At 32.9% G+C, this 21,471-nt stretch overlaps 1 protein-coding gene across 1 annotated transcript in view; it reads right to left on the bottom strand.

Moving 5' to 3' along the window:
- Window positions 1-2,046: 2,046 nt before the first annotated feature.
- LOC145640951 (uncharacterized) overlaps window positions 2,047-21,471 on the bottom strand; it is a 36,011-nt gene continuing 16,586 nt past the window's right edge. The window contains exons 2-7 of the mRNA XM_081692178.1: window positions 17,567-17,617; window positions 11,108-11,230; window positions 9,471-9,706; window positions 4,500-4,536; window positions 2,678-2,735; window positions 2,047-2,584 (exon numbers count right to left, since the gene is read on the bottom strand). Coding sequence (XP_081548304.1) covers window positions 2,508-2,584; window positions 2,678-2,735; window positions 4,500-4,536; window positions 9,471-9,706; window positions 11,108-11,230; window positions 17,567-17,617 — 582 coding nt within the window. The 3' untranslated portion in view covers window positions 2,047-2,507. The remainder of the gene's footprint in view (window positions 2,585-2,677; window positions 2,736-4,499; window positions 4,537-9,470; window positions 9,707-11,107; window positions 11,231-17,566; window positions 17,618-21,471) is intronic.

Here is a 21,471-nt window from a genome sequence, read left to right as displayed (position 1 = left end):
TTTCCAATGCATATACTTTGTATTTTCAAATTAATATTCAACTACGCCTAATAAAAAGTTGATATTTTGAAACCAGACATCAAAATCAATCTAACAAGATTTCATATGGATATATTTATACATTGGGTTTTACCCTATCTATATCATATTGAAGATTCTACAGTAGAGTTAATTTCTAATCTAATTAAAGATCTACAAATGGACCAAAAAAAAAAGGAGAGTAATTATTAAGGACATCATAAGTTCATAATTTTTCCGCATTATGTATTCATAAAATTGTACTCGTAATTATTAACCTAAAAACTACAACTATTACCATGATATTCTAAATATAGATCATTTATAAATCTAATTATTAATAATAGTTTGTTTAAAATCACTATATTAACACAAAAATATAAATGATTTAAAGAAATTTTTATTCTTAACCCAAATTAGAACTAAACTAGGGATCTTGTGCCATGCACGGTAATAGTTATATATTATTGATTGAGAAATATTATAATCATAAATTAGTCATGAAATACTAAAAGTATATGATATGTTAATTTGATATTTGCAATTTTATTGTAGCTTCCAATACACAACTAAAACAAAGTAGGCAAAAAATCTGAGCAATATTTTTTTTTTTTTTTTTTTTTTTTTTGTAAAATAGGTCACTAATTATTTAAAAATATTGATTTTTGGTATATATTGCCAATTTTTTTTAGAAAGATTTGTGAATAAATCACCTTTATTTTAAATATAATAATTATTACGTGTCAATATGGAAAAAAAAATCATATGATTTTTGTAAATGATTTGTTTCCTTAATTAAAATATTTTTTATTAAAAAAAAATAAAATAACTAAGGACACACCAGGAGATGACACGTGTCATCACTGGTGTGTTTTTTATGCTAAAATTTTTGACAAGAAAGTACAACAAATAAAGCATAAATATATTCAATATATAAAAGAATAAGGTTTTCCTACCTTATAAAAATTTAAGAAAACTTTTATTAATAGTGCATGGACATTTATATCTCTAAAAATGTTTTTCTACATCTTTGCCCCTATTTGAATTCAAAAGCCTTATACTTGTCTCTTAAATCCCTAAATTAATTTTAAAAGTTACGTTTATTTCAAACTCCCTAATTTTTTTTATTTAATTTTCCTATTTAGACCTTATTAAACACTTATATTTTGAACTCAATATCTTTTTACCTTTTAATCACTAAATCAAAATAGTTCAACCAAAGTTTAGAATATTGCACAAATACACAACATCCAACACATTTATCATCTACATTTACAAATTATTTAATAAAATATTATACAAACAATAAAAAATACCAATAATAATTTTTCTCAAAGGGCTAGCTGATCATTATTTGTAACTAATTAAAATTCTTTTAATATTTAGAGTGTGATAAAAAATAAAAAAATAAAAACTCTAGCCTCCCTTTCCTCTCTTCTCTCTCTAAAACCCTAGCCTCCATTGTTGAATTTTGAAGGGGCTTCCACCGGATTTACCGGTGGAAAGCCCCAATCGTTGTTTCTTTTGTGCCTTTTCTCTTGCTTTAGGTTTATAATAATTCTTCCTTTTCTAGGAGGAATATTTCTCCTTGAAAGATAGGGTTTTTCTTCCTCTTTAGGAGGATTTGGCTCCTTCGAAAAACCGAGTTTTTCTTCTCTCTTTTGATGGAGGATTTGCTTTTTTTATTTCATGGATTGCTATAGAGTTGTTTCATGGGTAAAATTTTGTGCGGGATTGAAAAAAAGATTAATATTTCGACAACAATCAAACGAAAATTTTCTGCACGGCTACAACAGATCGATAGACCCCCTCGCTGAAGAAGGCTGTAAATCACAGCAATATGAAAAAGGGTATGAAGAATTAACGATTTGCAACAACGATCGTAGCTTTGCTTATAGAATGTTTTTATTTGATTGAATTATTATTTATTTGTTATATCTAAATCTCTTTGTAGATGTCGTATGACTTATGAATCAATTTTATTTCAAAAAAAAAAAATTTAAAATTCTTTTAGTGTAACGCCATAAATAATCGAACATAACTTTATTATCGTTAATTGTAACTAATTGAAATTGTTATGTGCAACACCATAGTATACCTGCATGCTTTCTGCAAAATTTCAAACATCGCCAACTGTCATAACTCTATGATTCGGTCGATGTTTTGAACAATTGGGTAAATGGTACAGCCTAAAGATGGTTCACTTAGACACTACAACATTGATGATCACCATAATATACATATATACTCAAGTGTAGATTTATACAGAAAAGGGATCATCTATGAAATTTTCATTATTATTTTCACATCCTGTGGTAAGCCATGGGCTCACATGTTAGTCCCTCGCATTTTGAGAAGCCACCAGAATCGATCGATGAAAGAAGCATCCTAGATTAAAACACTTGCTTTTGAACCACTAAGCTCAAAGGATGTATTGAAGACACATTTGTGTGCTACTTATCGATCCTATTGAACAAGTCCCTTGGTCTCTACTTTGCATTCTTCCTTTCCGATTTTATAGCCTCATACGACATCATTACCTCTTTAAATTTTTCTTCAGCAACCTCTGTAGCACCAAAGATATTTGTTAGTGAGCAGCAAAAGAGAATTATACCAAAGGCTAATGTAAGCATTCGACTCGACGGATATAACTTCTCACCTTTATTACCCTGGTTCTGATCAGGGTGGTACTCCAATGCCTTTGCCCTGAAGGCTGACTGCAAAGTTAGAAAAATATAATTATATCTCACACCAGTGTTAATATCCGATAGTAGTACATTAAGTCACATCATGATTCATGTTCATCTTCCCTCACTGAAATTACTAATGCAACAAAAAATAATTATACATGTCATAAAAGTACCAGGAAGCTGAAGCTATACAATTAAGCATAAATTTTTTAACAAAAAATTTAGTGCCAAAGTGTACATTAATTAAACACGAACTGGAACTCAATCACATATATTTCAGTAACTAGAATAAAAGGAGAATCCAGCAAGTCTTACCATGGGTTTGGTTTTGAAAGGGGGAGGGAGAGAAAAGATGGGTTCATTTCCTATATATGGATATTATTTGTGGAATAAGTGTCTAGGGATACGGATCACACAGTTTAAGGTGTGCTATTGAAACACAGTTTACAGAAGCAATGGAGGAGGGAAAGAGATGAAAAAGAGAGGTAATGGAAGGGAAGGAATAAATGGATTTGTGTTTTCCTTTAAACCTTTGAAAAGGGCTTGTGTTTGACTCCAAAACTTTGGAAGGAAGGACTACCTTTGACAGGATTTTGTTTAAAATTGAAAAGAATCTAGATCCTTCTATTTCCCTTGATTCTTCTAAAAACCATGCAATTGTGGCGAGAGAAATTCCAATGAGAACTGAAAACCAATTTCATCCCATACTAGTAAAGCAAATAAACATTCAAGTAAAGCGTATTCATTTTAGTGTATTATGAGTATACATAGCAAAATCAAAATGGCTTAAAATAAACAAAGAATCAGTTTGAGAAGTTGCAAAATTACAAAAGTGCCACTACTGACATGATAAGCAGCTTGATCGTTCAATTATGATGATCTAATGCCCCAAATTAGTTCTCATTTAGGGTGTGGTATACAACATTTAGGGAAAAAAAAAAGGTAGTGACATTAAATAAAAAAAATTGTCCGTTTTGGGTCATGGATTTCATAATACTAGAATTGGGCTAATTAACTTGTTTAGATAACCCAAGAATTTGGATTTGCATTTAGCCAAATCCGAGCCTTTAGAGAAATAAGATTGTTTTGTTGAATTTGAAATTCCATCTTCATTCTCCAATGTTGCCATCTCAATTTCTTATGTTGCTCTCTCCCTTTCTCTCTCCTTGGCAACCATTAGAGGAAGCTAAGTATTTGAAATTACTTCACAAAACCACTAACAGTCAGAGTTCTTTTTCTCTCTCCTCTCCCAAACTAATTCTCTTTCCTCAATCATCGTCCCAATCACCATGACTCTCTCTTCCCCCGCTACCACCAACCTAACCACCACGATTCTCTCTTCTCTAACTAAAATCGCCGCAGCATACAACTTCTTCCTTATGCTAATTAAGATTTTGAATACTTCACTAGTCAATGGAGCCTTAACCTTAGAAAAAGATTTTTTAATTGAAATTTGATCTAAATCTTGGTTAATTATGCAACACACATATTTCTCAAAATTTTAGGCTTTATGATTTTTCTAATTTTTTAAATTCAAAAAAATATCCATTATTGACTAAACATTTTACTCCTGAAAATTTCAATACCTTGATTCAAATTCCACTCACCTCCAAATATAATTTGGAATTTTGAAATGCTGTAATTGAAATTCTGATGTTTCCCAAATACATGTTAATGGAATTGAATTACAAGATTACAAATTCAGAAATTGAGTTCCAGCATTTGAAATGAAATTCATGCTTCCAAATGCAACCTTAAATAAATTTGCAACATTATGAAAGCATTATGTACCTTTATCTCATCATCTGTGTATGGTTTTGTTCTTAGCCTGTAAATATGAATAAGACAAGTCAATTTGACAAAAATTAACAGTATGTTAAATATACAAAAAAAGCAGTTACATGTCGCTATGCATCAAAACCAAGGAAATTATTGGAAAGTAAGAGACTAAAAACGTGGAACCCTGTAATAAACAATAAGAAAAAAAATAGGATACATTTCTTGTACAAAAAACGGGGAGTTGGATTGATGTATTTATAATGTGACCATTGTCTTAAAATGGAATAGACTAAAGTGCAACAATTATTCAAAATGAAGGCAGTGTGTGAAAGCACATATCAGAAACAAAGTAGATACAAATTCAGACTTGTAAATGGCCTGATCATTGTAGTTGAGGGCACAAGTAAACAAATTATAAATCCCATATAGCACAACTCCAAGAAGTGAAAGTAGAATGTGGTAGGACACATCTCAATTAGACATACTCTGCCCACAGGCTCAAATTTGTCACAGTTTCTACATTATTCACAGCAATGGAAACATTTCCCCCCACCCCCCAAAAAAAAAAGACAAAATTACAATAATGGAACCAAAAAAAAAAAAAAAACTTAAACCTTCTAAATAACTTCAAGCTAAAAAACTCAAAAGGACACCTCCATTACTTAAGAGGAAAAAAATAAATAAATAAATATATATATATATATATATATATAACCAATAAAACCAGGCTGTATGCCTGTATGGCAATATGGAGCACACTGTATCCTATAAAATGGTCAAATACTAACACACAGTAACAAGAGTAGTAGTTACAATCTTTACTCTCTCTTTCCCCAAATAAAGTTCCCATTTCTCACTTTGGGTTGGATCCACAATTCCACATATACAAAATTAATTAACTAACTCCTAATCTGCAATTTATATTCAAATTTTTAATCAACAAATCTTCACTTAGGCCCTGTTTGATTCACCTTAATTTTGCTGAACTTAAATTATTTTTACTGAACTGAACTTATTTTTACTGAACTAAACTTATTTTTACAGATTTTCTAGTATAATTCTTCTTTAAGAAAACTGAATTTTACTGAACTGAAATTATTTTTACTAAACTGAAATTAATTTTACTGAACTGAATTTATTTTTACTGAACTGAAATTATTTTTACTTAATATTATTTTTTTAAGGTGAAGAGAACAGGGTCTTACTCTCATCAAATAATAAAAATAATTAGCTAAAACTTATTTTTCCTACACTTATTTTAACTTATTACCTGATATAAGTGAAAATAAAGTGGACATAATAGGACCTAACATCTTTGCTTTAGATAATCAGCCAAACTCCATTATAATTTCTCATTTACTTTGCGCCTAAGAGCAGTGACATTATTTTGGGATGTTAGGAGTATTAGATAAGACATTCCAGAACTTCTAACATATATTGATCATAAAACCATAAATTTTTTAATAATTAATAGTGACAAATAAAATTGACTCCACATCGATGAAGAGCAATTCTAAATTAGGAGCAGCCAGCACCACATTTAATTATTACATTAACTAAATGCAAGCCAAAAAATAAATAATATATATATGTGTGTGTGTGTGTGTGTGTGTGTGATCCATCACTATTTTAGTAAGCTAACAGTCAAAGCATAATCAATATAGTAAGGAAAGAAAACAATTTAGTACAGCTCAATCAAACAATAATCATTAATTTTTGGGGAAATTCTCTTTGGCAACACTGAACTTTTCCTTCTTCTCTTTGGTAAAAATCAAAATTTTTCATTACCATTGGTAACATTATGTTTTTGTATTAATTTACTTATAACATTAATGATCCATTTTTATTAAATTCTTAACTATAGATAAGGTCTTTTTTTTAAAAAAAAAAACAAATAATTAAAATAATTTTTTTCAAAAATACCCAAACTCCTTCCACCCACCCAACCACCAGCCCACTCCCCTGCCGGTGCCCGACCTCTCCCTCCCCCAGCCTCCCGCCACCCCACCCGCATCTCCTCCCTTTCTCGTCCCCCATTTCCCCACCCCGACCATGATCCCAATCCCGATCCCGACCCCATCACAAACCACCTCAAAAGAGGCCCCCTCCCCTGCTTGTCGGCCCCAAAAAACCCTAAACCTTGCTTAAAATCTCCAGAAATACCCTAAACCATTTTCTAGGTTTGGTTTTAAAAACTGGGGTTCAGGGGTTTCTAGGCTAGCAAAAAGGGGAGAGGGTAGGGGTGAGGGGGCGTCGCTTTTCGAGGTGGTTTGTGGTGGGGTCGGGGTGAGGGAGACCGAGCTTCGGCTGGGCTATGATAATGTTACCTATGATAATGAAAATTATTATTTGTGAATAATAACACAATGTTACCTATGATAATGAAAATTATTATTTTTACAACAGAGAAAAGGAGAAAGTTGAGTGTTACGAAAGTGAATTTTCCTTAATTTTTTAATCTATACAAATTATTAAGCTAGATGATCTGATCCTCTTCTATCCTTTTTGCGAACTCATCATCCCAAATGCCCCTTAATTAATTAAAAACAATAGTACTTGCTTTTCTTTAAAAGAGAGTACTTGCTTTTCTTTTCCTTCACTTTGGAACCACACCCATAGGAAAATATCCTTGGTCACCTAAGTCCTTGATACACCCCAAATCCCCCTTCTTCGTGAAGCTGTACCAAAAGTCCCACAACATGGGAGCATATTATTAGTGTTAAGACTTACTCCAATTGGACAATGACTAACCAAAAAATAAATTTCTTTTGTGGATAATAAGTCTGATGAACTCTCCCATTAAATAAACTTAATAAACATTGTAAAAGACAAAGTCATTCACACAAAAACTTTATGAGCTACAGATGGCAAGTCAAGAGAGGAAGCGCCATTTAAAAACCATTCCTAATCATATGGAACTTATTGATTTGGAAATCTTCATTTAGATCTAATATAAATTAATTTCCTTTATTTCAATTGTAATTCAGTTCAAAAATGAACTTAACTTCCAATTTAAAAATAAAAAATACAAAAAAACATTAATAACACATTTAATAATCGTCCCAGCATGCTCCTATTTTTTAATTCAATTTTAAATTACTTGTACTGCATAATGTAGCTCCAAAAATATATGTTAGGTCAAGGTAATAAATCTTTATCACTATTAAGCTCACATATATCAGTCTAGGCAGTCGCATAATGTATCAGAAATCAGGATACACAGCATACAATACAGTACATGGTTTAGATAACTCAAATGTCATTACCACACAATCATGGTCTAGCCATTACATTTAATATGAATACAATCCAAAAACAAAGGCCCTGTTTTCTTTGCTTTATATTTGCTTCTCATAAGTTATTTTTGTTGAACTTAAATTATTTTTACTTAACACATATTATTTATACCGAACATAAATTAGTTTTACAGATTAAAACTCATTTATACTGATTCTCTAATCTCAATTATATTTCTTCTTTGAAGTTACTGAGATTTACTTGTTAAAAATTATTTTTACTAAATTGAAATTAATTTTTGGTGAACCTAAACTTATACTATCTTCGTTTTTTATTCGTTGACACGTTTTGACTTTAGCACTATTCACACACCTCCTTTTGACCATATGTTGTGATTTATATGTGAAGAAAAATATAGTCAAGTGGAATCTTGTTAGATTCATCACAATGTATATTTTCAAAATATAAACTTTTTATAATTTTTGTTTATCGGTAATTAAAGATAAAAATGATTGAATTTGTGCATTGCAAACGTGACTAAAGAAACGTGTCAACTAAAAAGAAACACTAAAAAGAAACGGAGGAAGTATTTACTGAATTGAAATTATTAGTAAAATAGTTTTTACAAAAGATAATTTTTTTTTTAAGGTGAAGAAAACATGTCCTAACTCGAACATAGTGTAATGGCATTCCTGCGTAGGGTTCCAAGACTTCTAACACCCCCTTTGGTTGCGTTAGGTGAGACACATGTCTTCACACAAGATTTCAACTTTCCTTTTACAGAATTTATGAGAAAGCACCATCAAATGAGACATGTCACATCTCTTGATGTCAATTAATTACATCAAATGAGACATGTCACATCTCTTGATGTCAATTAATTACATATCTTGATTTCTCTCTTCGAATACTAAGAATTCGCTTGATAATAGGTGCCACATATGGCACTTGCCATTGGGCCTTTTTGCCACATTTCATTGTGGGATTAGGCTACAACAATGATGGTATGGTGCTGGGAAAAGAGGGATAAAATGTGCCTAGCTTCAAAGTTGATTTAACCTCTAAGGGGATGTTTGGTTCACATAGTGGTATGGGTTTGGAATCAAGAATAAAATTAGGGTGGGATGAGGCTGGAACTTGATACGTAATACCATGTATTTTGTTATCTTTGAATTATTTTTATTTGAGTATAAAAGGCATGGTATGAGTCTCACCCACCTTACCCATTGGGTCTCTGAACCACAAACCTTGTGGGTTTGAGGTATGGGTATGAAAATTTGAAATCTTAAACAAACACGAGTTATGGGTTTAACCTATTCTAAACCAATACCTCATACCTAACTTGACCAAACACCCCCTAAACGGGTTTGGTTGTGGGATCTTTTGTAATAAGAGTAGAAGATCATCCTAATATCATATTTCGAAAAATGGGCACCTTTCTAAGAAGTAAGGGCCCAATATATTTTAATATTGGAATAGAGAAAAAAAATAATAAATAAAGTTGATTAGTAATAAATGATGAGGGCCGGTCTTAACAACTTCTTCAACAAGATTTTGATGTATATTTGTCTCTTTAGGTTTTGTTTTTAGAAATTATTTTCCTCTAATTGTTAATATCTTTTCATCCCTAATAAATTACTCCCATGTCATATAAGCAAGGACCTATATGAAATTATCATCAATTCAGATGCTTCCCATACATATCGTAAGTTCCAACGGATGAACGGAACTGATCTTTTCTCTTACCTGTCGAGGCCTAAAACTGCATAGTGGCGAGATAAAGAATAAGATCCACGGTGTTGAGGCGTCTGTTTATAGTTTGCCTTCCGATCTCTAAAGGATGACTCAGCTGTCCAATACCAGTCTTCCCTCTGAAAATGTTGATTATACCCACCAGTCTCATTATCTCTCCAACTCTCATAGCTTCTTTTATACTTGTTTCTCTCTCTATTGAACACACTTTGCATACGACGTATACGCTCCTAATAAAAAAAGAGAAACACAAAGAAGATCGTTAATAAGGCACAAACAAGAAAAGTAAACAATAAGGAAGACAACAAAAACGGCTCTCCAATTGAAATATATAAGAATTTAAAAAACAGGAAGTGTGAAAATTCACTCTACACAAGAAATTGCACCAGCATAAAATTAGTTAGACACCAAACATCTAAGAACACAGCCAATTATACTCAGCATAACAAACGTTTTAGAGAATGCAACAATAGCTTGAAGGAAGAGGCAAAGTGATGTATAATATAACTCAATTAGTATCATCACTGCTTTAAAACACAGTTGATTTAAAATATCAATCAAATGGGCTTCAAATAAAATTTGGAAAGTTTCAAATTTCAACTTAAGATAATAAAAAATTCCTTCACACACCCCCATTTAGCAAGCATCTTACCTTATCTTCAAAATCTTGCAACAGCTGAAAACCTCCTCCATGCCTCCTCCTGGAAGGAAGCAAGGAGCAGGAATCAGCAAATGCACTCATCTATGAACCAAAGGTATAAGAGAATGCATCAGAACCTAAAACGTAAGACAGCAAATCCCAAGGATAACCTACAAAACAGGAAATTTTGCCAACAACTACCATTAAAATGACTACTTTTGAGAACAACTATCATTTAAAATTTCTTTTAAAAAAACTACCACAAAGTCACAAAAACTTTGAGTAGCACCACCACTATCCGGTTGAAAGAGCCTATTTTTAAAATTTCAATCAATTGTGATACAGAAAACAAGAGCTTTCGATAATCAAACACAATCATAGGTCAAATATCTTTAATTCCTCCATTAAATCTTAAAATAAAGGTTTACGGTAAAAAAAAATAAATAAATAAAAATAAATTTAAGGACTTTACGAAATTGGGGGATTTGGGGCAATTGAAGTGTATTATCCAATTTAAGGTTAATGTAAAGCAATATTGTCATTTAATTAGGGTTTTTTAGAGGGCAATTTTATAAAATATGCCTTCAAAACGGAGATTCTTGCTGGAAACAATAAATGTGGTAGTGCTACTCAAAGTTTTTGTATTTTTATGGTAAATTTTTCAAAAAATAAATTTAAATAGTAGTTGTTCTCGAAAGTGGTTATTTAAATGGAATTTGTTGCCAAAATTTTCCACAAAAATAAGCTGACAAAAAACTCAAGAAATGCACTCCTCAGCCACTACGTGGGAAAACATCAATAAGATAAATCAAAAAAAGACAAGACATTAGGAGAAGTGTTTATACTATTCTTATTAAGCATGCGCCACCTTTTATCAACTAAAAAATTAGAAACTCAATCAAGCTGACTACAAAAAGGTCAGTTTGGCAATTACAATTTAATTTTGGCAGGAACTCATTCAGAAAAAAACCCATAAAACAGAAAATCTTACCACTCTCTCCAGCTCTTCTTCATATTCTTCTTGCATCCGCTGTCTGTACCTTCTACGTGCTTCCTCCTGGAAAGACGATCTAAAAGAACCACTTCCTCCTTTCTGTGATTGCATCCTGGACATCTATTGAAACAAAAACATTTGAAAAAGGGGTCAAGGACATGATTGTTAGAATAGCAATTTCAAAATAAAAGATCGATTCTGATTCCAAGTAGGATCTTAGTTTTGCATAATCTTATAATCCTATCAAGATACTGGAAAAGTATTTGATAGGTCACAATCTTAATACAATTTTATAATTCTACCATCCATTGATTTGATCTTTCGATGACAATGATAAAATCATTCTTACATGCTATTGTTCACTAATCGAATTCATATATGACCTACATATGTTGTTGATAATAACAACCTTCAAGTTGATAAAATCCAAGAAATTCACTATATACTTCATTGCAGCTTGATACATAGAGTTAAAGGATGATTTCTCGTACTTTAAACCTCAAAGATGAATGATTATTTGTTTGAGAGAGAAAAATAATCATTCATCTTTGAGGTTTAAAGTACGAAAATATCATCCTTTAACTCTATGTATTAACATAAATGATTATTAGTGTTGTACAATGGTATAATCCAAAATTTAGTGTTATGCAGAATCTTACAATTCTGCAACTTGATTCTACAATTCACTTTTAAGCAATCCCTGGGGATCAAAAGTAGAATCCCAATCTTAACTACTTTGGTCAATGGAAATCTGCTCATATATTGCTTTTAGAATTTTGTTAATTCTTTTTTCCTTTGTTACATTTAGGGTTATGTGATGCCTTAGACGTTCCAGACTGCCTTAAAATTTATTCCATCTCCCTCAAAGTCATTCTACTAATTCCCCAGGGCTGCAAAGGATGAATTGTAACCTCTATCAGTTTTTGGACACTTTTGTTTCTGGAATTTTGGAGAATTCCCTCGATTAAGTAAGCTTAGTCTATACTTGGTGATATATTTTTATGTATTATTTTGCTGAAAAGGGGAAAATAAAACAGATGTACATTATTTTATTTTTTTTGAAACAAAACAGATGTACATTATTCATATCATTTACATGCTACATTTTTAAAAAGAAAAACATTCTACAATTCTCCTCCCAGTCTAATCTATGAGTAAGTGATTACTTATTTTAGAAAAGACACAAGGATCTATAGATGGAACTTTTTGGAAATCTCTCCACATTTTTCCTAACTTTTGAATTTATATTGCAAGTTGATCTATGACACATACACGAACACAAACTCCAACACCTAAGAAAATGAACTAGTGTAACATCTTTCTAAATAGTGGGTAATTTACAAGAAACACTCAAACAAGAGCCTTTCACAGTAAATACATATAGAAAACAGTATGAGAATGACTTGAAATCTTAATTACATTGTTATTAATTCATCAATTGGTATATGCTTTTGATGAGTCTCTGTCTCTAAGGAATCTTCTTCCAAGTCAGAGAAACCCATAATTAACACAACGGTTGATGAATTGCCTTCATATGAGACTACAGATTTTTTAAGCTTAAATTTTATTCAAATGGAAAATCCAACTTTGCATGATGTGTCTCATGGGATTGAGGATACATATAATAGGCTTATACAAATTGCAATTGCATTGTCGTAGAAATGGATTGTTACAAACAAATAGACCAGATCCCGGCTAATGCAGTGAGGGTATTTTCAAGTAATTTGCATTAATGAGTAGAAGCCCTAACGACATTTTTTTTTAAGTATAAAAATGTATCCCTTCACATAACATAACCAAATCTATCAAAATAATGGTGGGTAACATATTTGGTAAGCAAAAAATTACTTAAAATATTTTGTTTATAAGATATTCAGCTAATCACTCAGATATTTTGGTCAAAATAAATAAAAGAACAGATGTAACAGGTGAAAAAGGTTCTAACATAGCCAATTACCGTTCTGTAAAGGACGGCAAGGGAAAATGGACTTGATTTTGTGACAGCATACGTAACGTGCAGAATGACACATCCAAAAATCCATTATAGAAAAGTCGTTCTGTTGCTGATTACGCATGTTAATATCTTACTGTTAATATGTGGGTTATACATATGTGCTATTTTAATTCCTAAGTTTTACTTTGGGCCTAAAGGGTCCAAATTTGGTTGATGACTATATAGGCTGGATGTTTAAACTTAAGTAATTTCTTTTATGAGGATTGTTGCAAGTAAAGACTACTTAATCTCCAGAGTACATTATAGATACTTACTATATGTATAAAATTAGAGTGCATTTTGGCCTTTATTTTTGTGAGAACTCAACCTCTTTTTAGGCCACTATTATCTCTATTTCGGGTGTCTTGTGTTTATTATGCTTTACATGGGTGCTTCAATGTTTTTAGTGCATATTGAAGTGCTTGGATGCACCTCAATCTCTTCTTTTAACAATTTTGAAAGGAAACAAAGAGGAGGAAAACTGAACTTATTTAACACATTTGTGCTTAACTGTGAACACCCATGCACACTTCAGGTAGGGAAGTAGCAGTAGCACCAATTTACTTGAAGATTTCACTTTGGTACGTACTGCCACTTATGGTAGAAGCATCTTGAGTTATTGAAAGAATCCAGGTTACACCTTCATATCGTATTCACCACGTCCATGCATACTTGTAAATCAAGTGTCCAGTTTCTGCAATGTTCTTTTTAAGCAACACGGACAAAGGTGAGGGATAAGTCCTCATTGTGCAAGCATAAAATCTTGCTTGATAATTATCACGCCTCTTAGACTGTGCACCAAAGAAGGCTCAAACCAACATGAAAGAAGTGGTGAACAAGGAAGTTTTGAAAGTTATTGAAGCGAGCATAATTTACCCTATTTCTTACACTAAGTGGGTTAATCCACTTGAAGTGTTTCCAACAAAATAAGGCATGACTATCATCAAGACTGAACAATAAATGAGGCCATTTCTAGTCACCAGATGGAGAATGTGTATCGATTCATTCAATTGTAGAAAACTATACATATCCACCCGGAAGGGCTAATTTTGAATCGAAATTTGAAAGAATTCGAGCACGTATCAATTTAAATGTGACTCTAACTAACTAATCTCTCTAATATTTGATCCATAAAGGGGAGAGAAAAATGATCCTTTCGGGTGGATTTGTTTAGTTTTCTATAATTAGTACACATTCTCCATTCATTGACCATAGAAATGGACTTATCATTGTCGATTTTAATGATAATCATGCCACCTTTCTTTGGAAAGACTTGAACTAGATTAACCCACTTGCCATCAAAAGACACACTATGCCTGCATCAAGACTTTTCAGAACCCCCTTTTTCACCACTTCTTTGGTGTTTGGATTGGGCCTTCTTAGGTACTTAATTTTAGAGGCATGATATCACCAAGCAAAATCCTAAGCATGCACAATGAGGGACTTATCTCTTTAATGTCATAAATGGTGTACCGAATGACATTTAAAATAACTAAGAAATCCTCTAAAGAAGTTGACAAGAAATCAAAACAATCACAAAAGGGCATTTTTTAATGTGATTGGCTTTGAGATTTTAAAATTTCTTTATGAAAAGCCATGTGCATAAGAAAGCTCCACACCCTTTCACATTAGTTTGGAGGCGAGAAACAATCAATGAATTCATTTTGGCATGATTAACCTTGATGCACCAACTAGAAACCACATGACCAAGCAAAAATCATTCTTTTAACATAAAATGACATTTCCCCGAATTAGCACAAAGTTCACTTATCGACTAATGTTTAACTTTTTCACACAAATTTGCAAGACAAGTATTATAAGATGAACAAAAAACCAACAATCTAACCATAAAAACTTGGATTTTTTGTGAAAAATTACCTTTTATATACAACTTTTTGTGAAAAACTACCTTTTAAAAAAATTGTTGTAAATGACTACCTCTTTTTAAAAAAATGTTGTAAATATCTACCACTTGCCGGAATCTCGCCATTGACTTACTTTTCCGGCGTTGACTAGACCACTTGACAGCTTTTTCCCGTTTTCGACCACCCCCACCCCCTCCTCCTCCTCCCTTTTCCAGTTTTCGACCACCCCCAACCCTTCGCCGTCAACTCCCCCTCCCTTTGTCCAGTTTCAGACTGCCCCTACCCATACCCCTGCCGTAAAATTGCGCTTGTTGCCCCTCCGCCTTCCTTCCCGATTTTCGACCATACCCACCCCCTGCAAGCCCTCTTTTTCCCTAGCCATCCTTACCCCTTCTTGCAAACCTCCTTTAATCTAGTCGTCCCTACCCCTTCTTCCCCGCAACCACCATTAAAACCAACCTTCAATGTCTTTGAAACCTGAAATTCAAAAAAAAAAAAAACCCAAATCCAGAAATTGAAAAGGGTAAGGTTTTTGAGGGGGCTGAAGGAGGGTGGGCGGGAATTTGAGGGTGAGATATGGTGGGTGAGATGAAATTTGGCCAGAAATTGGTAACTTGTTTGAGGGGTTTCAAAGTATTCGGGGCCGGAAATCAGAAAATTGATAATTTGTTTGAGGGGTGGCCGGAAATGGCTGTCGAAAATGGAAGTGGGGGTGGTCCGATTGTGAGGGCTACAAGAAGGGGTAAGGGATGGCTAAAAGGATGGCTGCAGAGGTGGCGGTGGTCGGAAATAGGAAAAGGGAGGCGGAGGGGGTGGGTGGTGGTCGAAATTTGGTAAAGGGAGGCGGAGTGGGTGGAGATGATCTAGTCAACGTCGGAATTAAAAGTCAACGGCGAGATTCCAGCAAGTGGTAGTTATTTACAACATTTTTTAAAAAAGAGGTAGTCATTTACAACATTTTTTTTAAAAGGTAGTTTTTCACAAAAAGTTGTATATAAAAGGTAGTTTTTCACAAAAAATCCTAAAAACTTCTACTGATGACTCTAGCATATCGGAGATCATGGCTCGAGTGATCAATAGAAACTTCTTTTTAGAAAGGTGTATGCAAGAGTTATGGTCATTTAGGGGTTAACTCTAATCGCATTAGTTCCTATTATTTGAAGCCAATGGAAGTCAAATTGCTTGCCTAATTTAGGAGAATTGTTCAATTTGTCCATATTTGGAAGTTTTGGTTTCATTTTGTAGTCCCATGAGGCCATATATGTTCCTCCCATTCCCACGAAATGAAACTCTACAAAAGAATTATGTTGCATTTTATGTCTTGTGTAAAAGTGGCACAATGAGCCATAAGTGCTTTTAATATCAAGGTTGATTTCAAATGCATTGCTACTAACAATCTCAAAACGGGTGAAATTTTTTCGAATGTCTAGTCCAATCCAAACCGAATCAACAATTCGAAATGCTGATTAGATTTGAGTCATTTGATTCTTTTTTTTTTTTTTTTTTTTTTTTTGGAAAATCCAATTACGGGATTTAATCGAATTGAGGGTGTTGAGATCCAAAAAATCTAATTAGACTAAAATTATATAGATAAATGATCAACCTTTAAGAGTTACAACATGTTGGTGTTATATTTTGAGAATGTCAGTTAAACTCTTAGGAGAAATATATAGATTTAATACTTATGTAAGGTTTGTGGATCTTGAGTTTAGAAAGGTTAATTTATTACTTGTGAACAAGGCTCTTGGTCATTATGCTGAAAAAAAGAATGATTTTATTAATTTGGATTTTTGGATTGGATCTAACATAATTAGTCATAAATCGGATTGAATTAGATTGGACTCGGTGGAAATTTGTAGTGGATTGGACTCAAAATCCAAATACCGAATTCTAACTCAAATATAATTTGAACTTGGCCGAAATCCAAACCAAAACCAAGCTTTCACTCCTAATTCTATGATGTAGCCATGCTTACAACAATAGCATCTATTCAACATGATTTTGAGAGCATGTTAGTTTATTCGGACATAACAAAAGGCATGGAAGAAAGGAGATTGAAAAAACAAAAAAAACATTGATAGGCCACTGGACAGCTAGATGGAATTGTCCCGGAAAAACGTGGTAAAACGCTCGGTTGTCAAAGACTCCTTGTTGGTCATACAAATTAGCTGAACCGGCACACCAAATTGAATCTTCTAATATTTCCCTTATCACTCAAAACATTTAAGCCTTGCACTAGCAAAAAATGTGGAGAAGGGTACGTGCAAAATCCCATGGTCTCTTCTTTTCACTAGAAAAGGCTGACATTAATTCAATACTGAAGCCTATGCATCAAACACGCATCAACAATTTAACATTAATCATTAAGGAAGCCAATAAAAAAAAGCTACAGTTTAGACCAAGCAACTATTTATTGATCTTCCTACTTTACAGGCTTCATATATGTTAACAATTCAATATTTGTGAAGTGTGAAAACTATAATCTATGGAACCAAGAAATAATTAAGAATTTCAAGATTCAAAAAAGCTAATAAATTCACAAGTATTAACAGATTATCAGCTCATTCACCATCTTCATTTTAAAGTAGTTGATTTTACCTGGGCAGAAATCCAGTCAACAGTTCGTCCAAACTGCCTCAGTTGTCCAACCTGCAATAATGTCAATAACTTCAATTAAATGAAAACATAAAATAAACATGAAACTTATTCACATTAATTTTCCGCTCATTCATCAGGTCTATAATTCAAATAAACTTATGACTTCATCTTCTGTCAAGTATCAATTATACTACCTCCGGTCCAATTTACTTGCAACTATTTCCTTTTTTGGCCGGTCCACATTACTTGCAACTTTCCCATTTCTTTCCTTTTTTAGTAACTTTTTAGTGGTAAAATTACCAAGTTACCCTTACTTTTTTTTAAAACACCCCAATTATAATACTGATTTTATCTAATTAGCTTAACCCTAACATTAATTAAGCTAACTATTTTCAGCAAAATCAACCCCTTTCCATCTTATCAGCCACCTTTAGGGCAATTCCAGCCACCTTCACCCTCCTTCATCTTCCTCCTCATCACCATTATTCATCAAATTTCTACTTCTTCCTCATCCCCATTTTTTTTTCTCTTTCCTCCAATTTTTCGTCTGATCGTGTCAGCGGTTGAGATTTCCTTCATTTCAACAGCGATTTCCGACAAGTTCCAGAGTTTGACGGCGAAGAATTGCGCGTGAATCGGCGGTTTCTCTCTCCTCTCCTTCCTCGTGGTTTAAGATCGGCGGGGATCGCAGCGTCGCGGCTTAAAATCGGTGACCTCGTGGGTTTCAAATCGGTGGGTTGGGGTTGGTGGTTTTGGTGTGCTTGGGGGATTCGGTGTGCTGGGTTGGTGGTTTCGGTGTGCTGGGTTGGTGGTCGTGGCTGGGTTCGGTGGTTTCTAGGCTCGTCGGGTTTGGTGGTTGGTGGGTTCGTGGGTCGTTGGTGCTGGGTTCGGGGGTAGGTGGTGGTGGTGGTGGCCGGTGGGTGGTGGGTAAATACAACTAGGTGGTGCCGGTGGTGGTGGGTAAATTAATATAAATTTTGTTGAATTTGTTTTTTTTTTTTAGGTTGGATTAAAACTTAAGCATATACCCTTATCTTTTAATAATCATGCTTATGATATTTTGCCTCGGCCTCCGCAATCACCCCCAAAATTGCTACTAAATTGGACTGGAGGTAGTATATTTGTTGCAGCAATAAAGGCCTAGTAAGAAAATTAAAAAAAATATATATATATATATATATATATATATATATATATATATATATATATATATATATATATATATATATATATATATATATATATATATATATATATATATATATATATATATATATATATATATATATATGGTCTCTATGCTATGATGGTATAAGCAAAAAATATAAATCTATATCTTCCTAACTGTACTTTAATATTCTAACAAAGATAGTACTCTTTTTCTCCTTAAACGGCTTAAAGGTATCTAGAATGGATTCAAAAATAAATGAATAAATAAATAAATCATAAACAAAAATAATTCAAAATAATAATAATATACTTCGTGAATATTAAGCATTCAATTGTTATCCCACACAACCTCAGTTTTCAAGATAAAAACATGAAAAAACACTTTGTCTAGGTACTTTTAAGACATAGCACAACCCAAGGTGTCAAGAAAATACATAATTAGAAAGGTTTGCAAAATACAATCATCGATTCTTTTTTATTGCAACATGATTTTACAATATTCTATCTATTCACACTCTTTTGACAACTTTTTGTCATTTTGTGACTTATACTTTAGGAAAAACAAAATCATGTAGTGTCTTTAGATTAGTCTCCAAATATACGTTCATAATATTAACTTTTTTAAACTTTTACTAAAAACATATTCAAAGATATTAGAAGTATAGCGTAAAAACCCGTTAAGATTAAAAAAGAGTGGAGGAAGTAAATAGATTTATGACTACATCATGATGAGTGGCATTTATGCCACTCTTTTATCCTTTTTCTTTAAGGATTCTCCCCACATTTGCGCTTGTTTGAGCCTTTTCTAAGCATTCTACCTTAGTTTTGCTTTCTTTTATCCTTTCTCGTGTTTTCTTTCTCTTTTCCCCTTCTTCTTCGGTTTTCTTAGTGTTTCTTTCTTGTTTTGTAGGTTGTTGGCCCTTTTAGATGAACCTATGGATGCTTGTCGAGCTATGGAAGAGAAATGAGATGTTCAAGGAGGGTGTTTTGGCCATGCAGGTGCCGCGGGCGCGACACTTTTTGTTGAAAAATGACCAGAACTCAGAGATGTCGTGCCACGCCATGGAAGAGGTCTCTCCTCTTTGATCGGCGGGCGCGGCACCAGGAGCCGAGCCGCGGGCGCGGCATATCGAGGATGCCATTTTCCCCTGATTCCAGACCGCGGCCTCTCCTCTGGAGAGGCCTCTCCTACTTTCAGCCGCGGGTTGCAGGGTTAAGCAACTCCGTACCCAGATTAGAGAAGGTGCGGCTTCTTGCTAGATGGCTCTCCTTGGTGTTTTATTTCCGTCTTTTGTGATGCATATAAATAGCCCCTTATTCAAGTTTGTAATCATCTTTTATCTTATTAACATTTAGCCCTAATCTTAGAGAGAGAAAGTGGATTATTACTCAAGTTTCCTTTATTGTATTCAACTTTGGTCAAGTTTAATCTTGAATCAAGCAACATTTCAAGTATTCATCTTTCATTAATCCTTTCTTTAGTAATCTCTAATCCTTTCTTTTAGCTTTATTCATTTGCTTTATTGTTGCTTATTTTCATTAATCTTATTATTGCATCTAGTTATTATTGATTTCATTGTTCTTAATCATGTTTTGTTCTGTGTCTTGAGTTTATTTCTAGTTTTGATATTATGTTTAATCTCCCTTCTCTACGCTAATTTCTTAACTAGGGGAAGGGGGTGGAAAATATGTGTTGATATTGGATGAATGATGATGGTTGGATTGAACTCATGCCATAAATTGATGAAAGACATGATTTTTGATAGCTTGAGAGTATTGTGGCACTTTATTTGATGTTTTCTAGTTTAAATGCATTAATGTGATTTGAACTAGATTAAGATCATCTCTATTTTAATGATTGCATGACAATGAGATATTAAAGTGGAGTTTTATGGATTGTGCTTCTTTATTCTCTTGATTTGATTGTAACTAATAGGATGCATGAGAATGATCCTAATTAGTATAGACCTTTTTCATTGATTTGCCAAGACTATTGCATGAGAATGAATTGTTTAGGTAGAATTTTGTGTTTTTTGGCATGTTCATCATGATAACCATTATTGTTCCCCTCTTTCTAATCATGTTTGACACCCTCATACCCCTAGCGTCGTTCTCTCTTGATTTATTCCATTTTATCTCTCTTTGTTTGTAGCTTTCGTGCCTTTAATCGAAAAATTCAACAAAAAAAATCCTTTCCCTGACTCTTGCATAGTGAATTTGATGTTTAGCTTGCATGCTTCCTTTTGGGTTCAACCCTATGCTTATCCCTATACTTGTATTAGGGTATTTTAGGTTATAAATAATTAATTCGATTAGGGTGGTAGTTTAACAACCTATCTAGCCCCGATCACTACATACAATCAAACCAAGGTCCATATAAAGACTTTCTCCTTATGAGGAGCTTGGAATTATAAAGACCACACAAAGATGTTTATGAGTGTATTTCATGCAAAGCCGGCCTTTACGAGCATCTTATTCTCATTCAAGAAGATAGTAAAAAATAAATAAATAATAATAATAATAACAATAACAATAACAATAATAACTAACAATAACAATAACAATAACAATAATAATAATAACAATAATAATAACAATAACAATAATAACAATAACAATAATAATAACAATAACAATAATAGCAATAACAATAATAATAACAATAACAATAATAATAGCAATAATAATAATAATAATAATAATAATAATAATAATAATAATATAATAATAATAAT

This window comes from Chenopodium album, chromosome 7, assembly GCF_948465745.1.
Source record: "Chenopodium album chromosome 7, dcCheAlbu1.1, whole genome shotgun sequence".
NCBI lineage: Eukaryota > Viridiplantae > Streptophyta > Magnoliopsida > Caryophyllales > Amaranthaceae > Chenopodium > Chenopodium album.
Note: the sequence above shows the minus strand (reverse complement) of the source record. Positions and strands in the feature narration are given on the sequence as shown.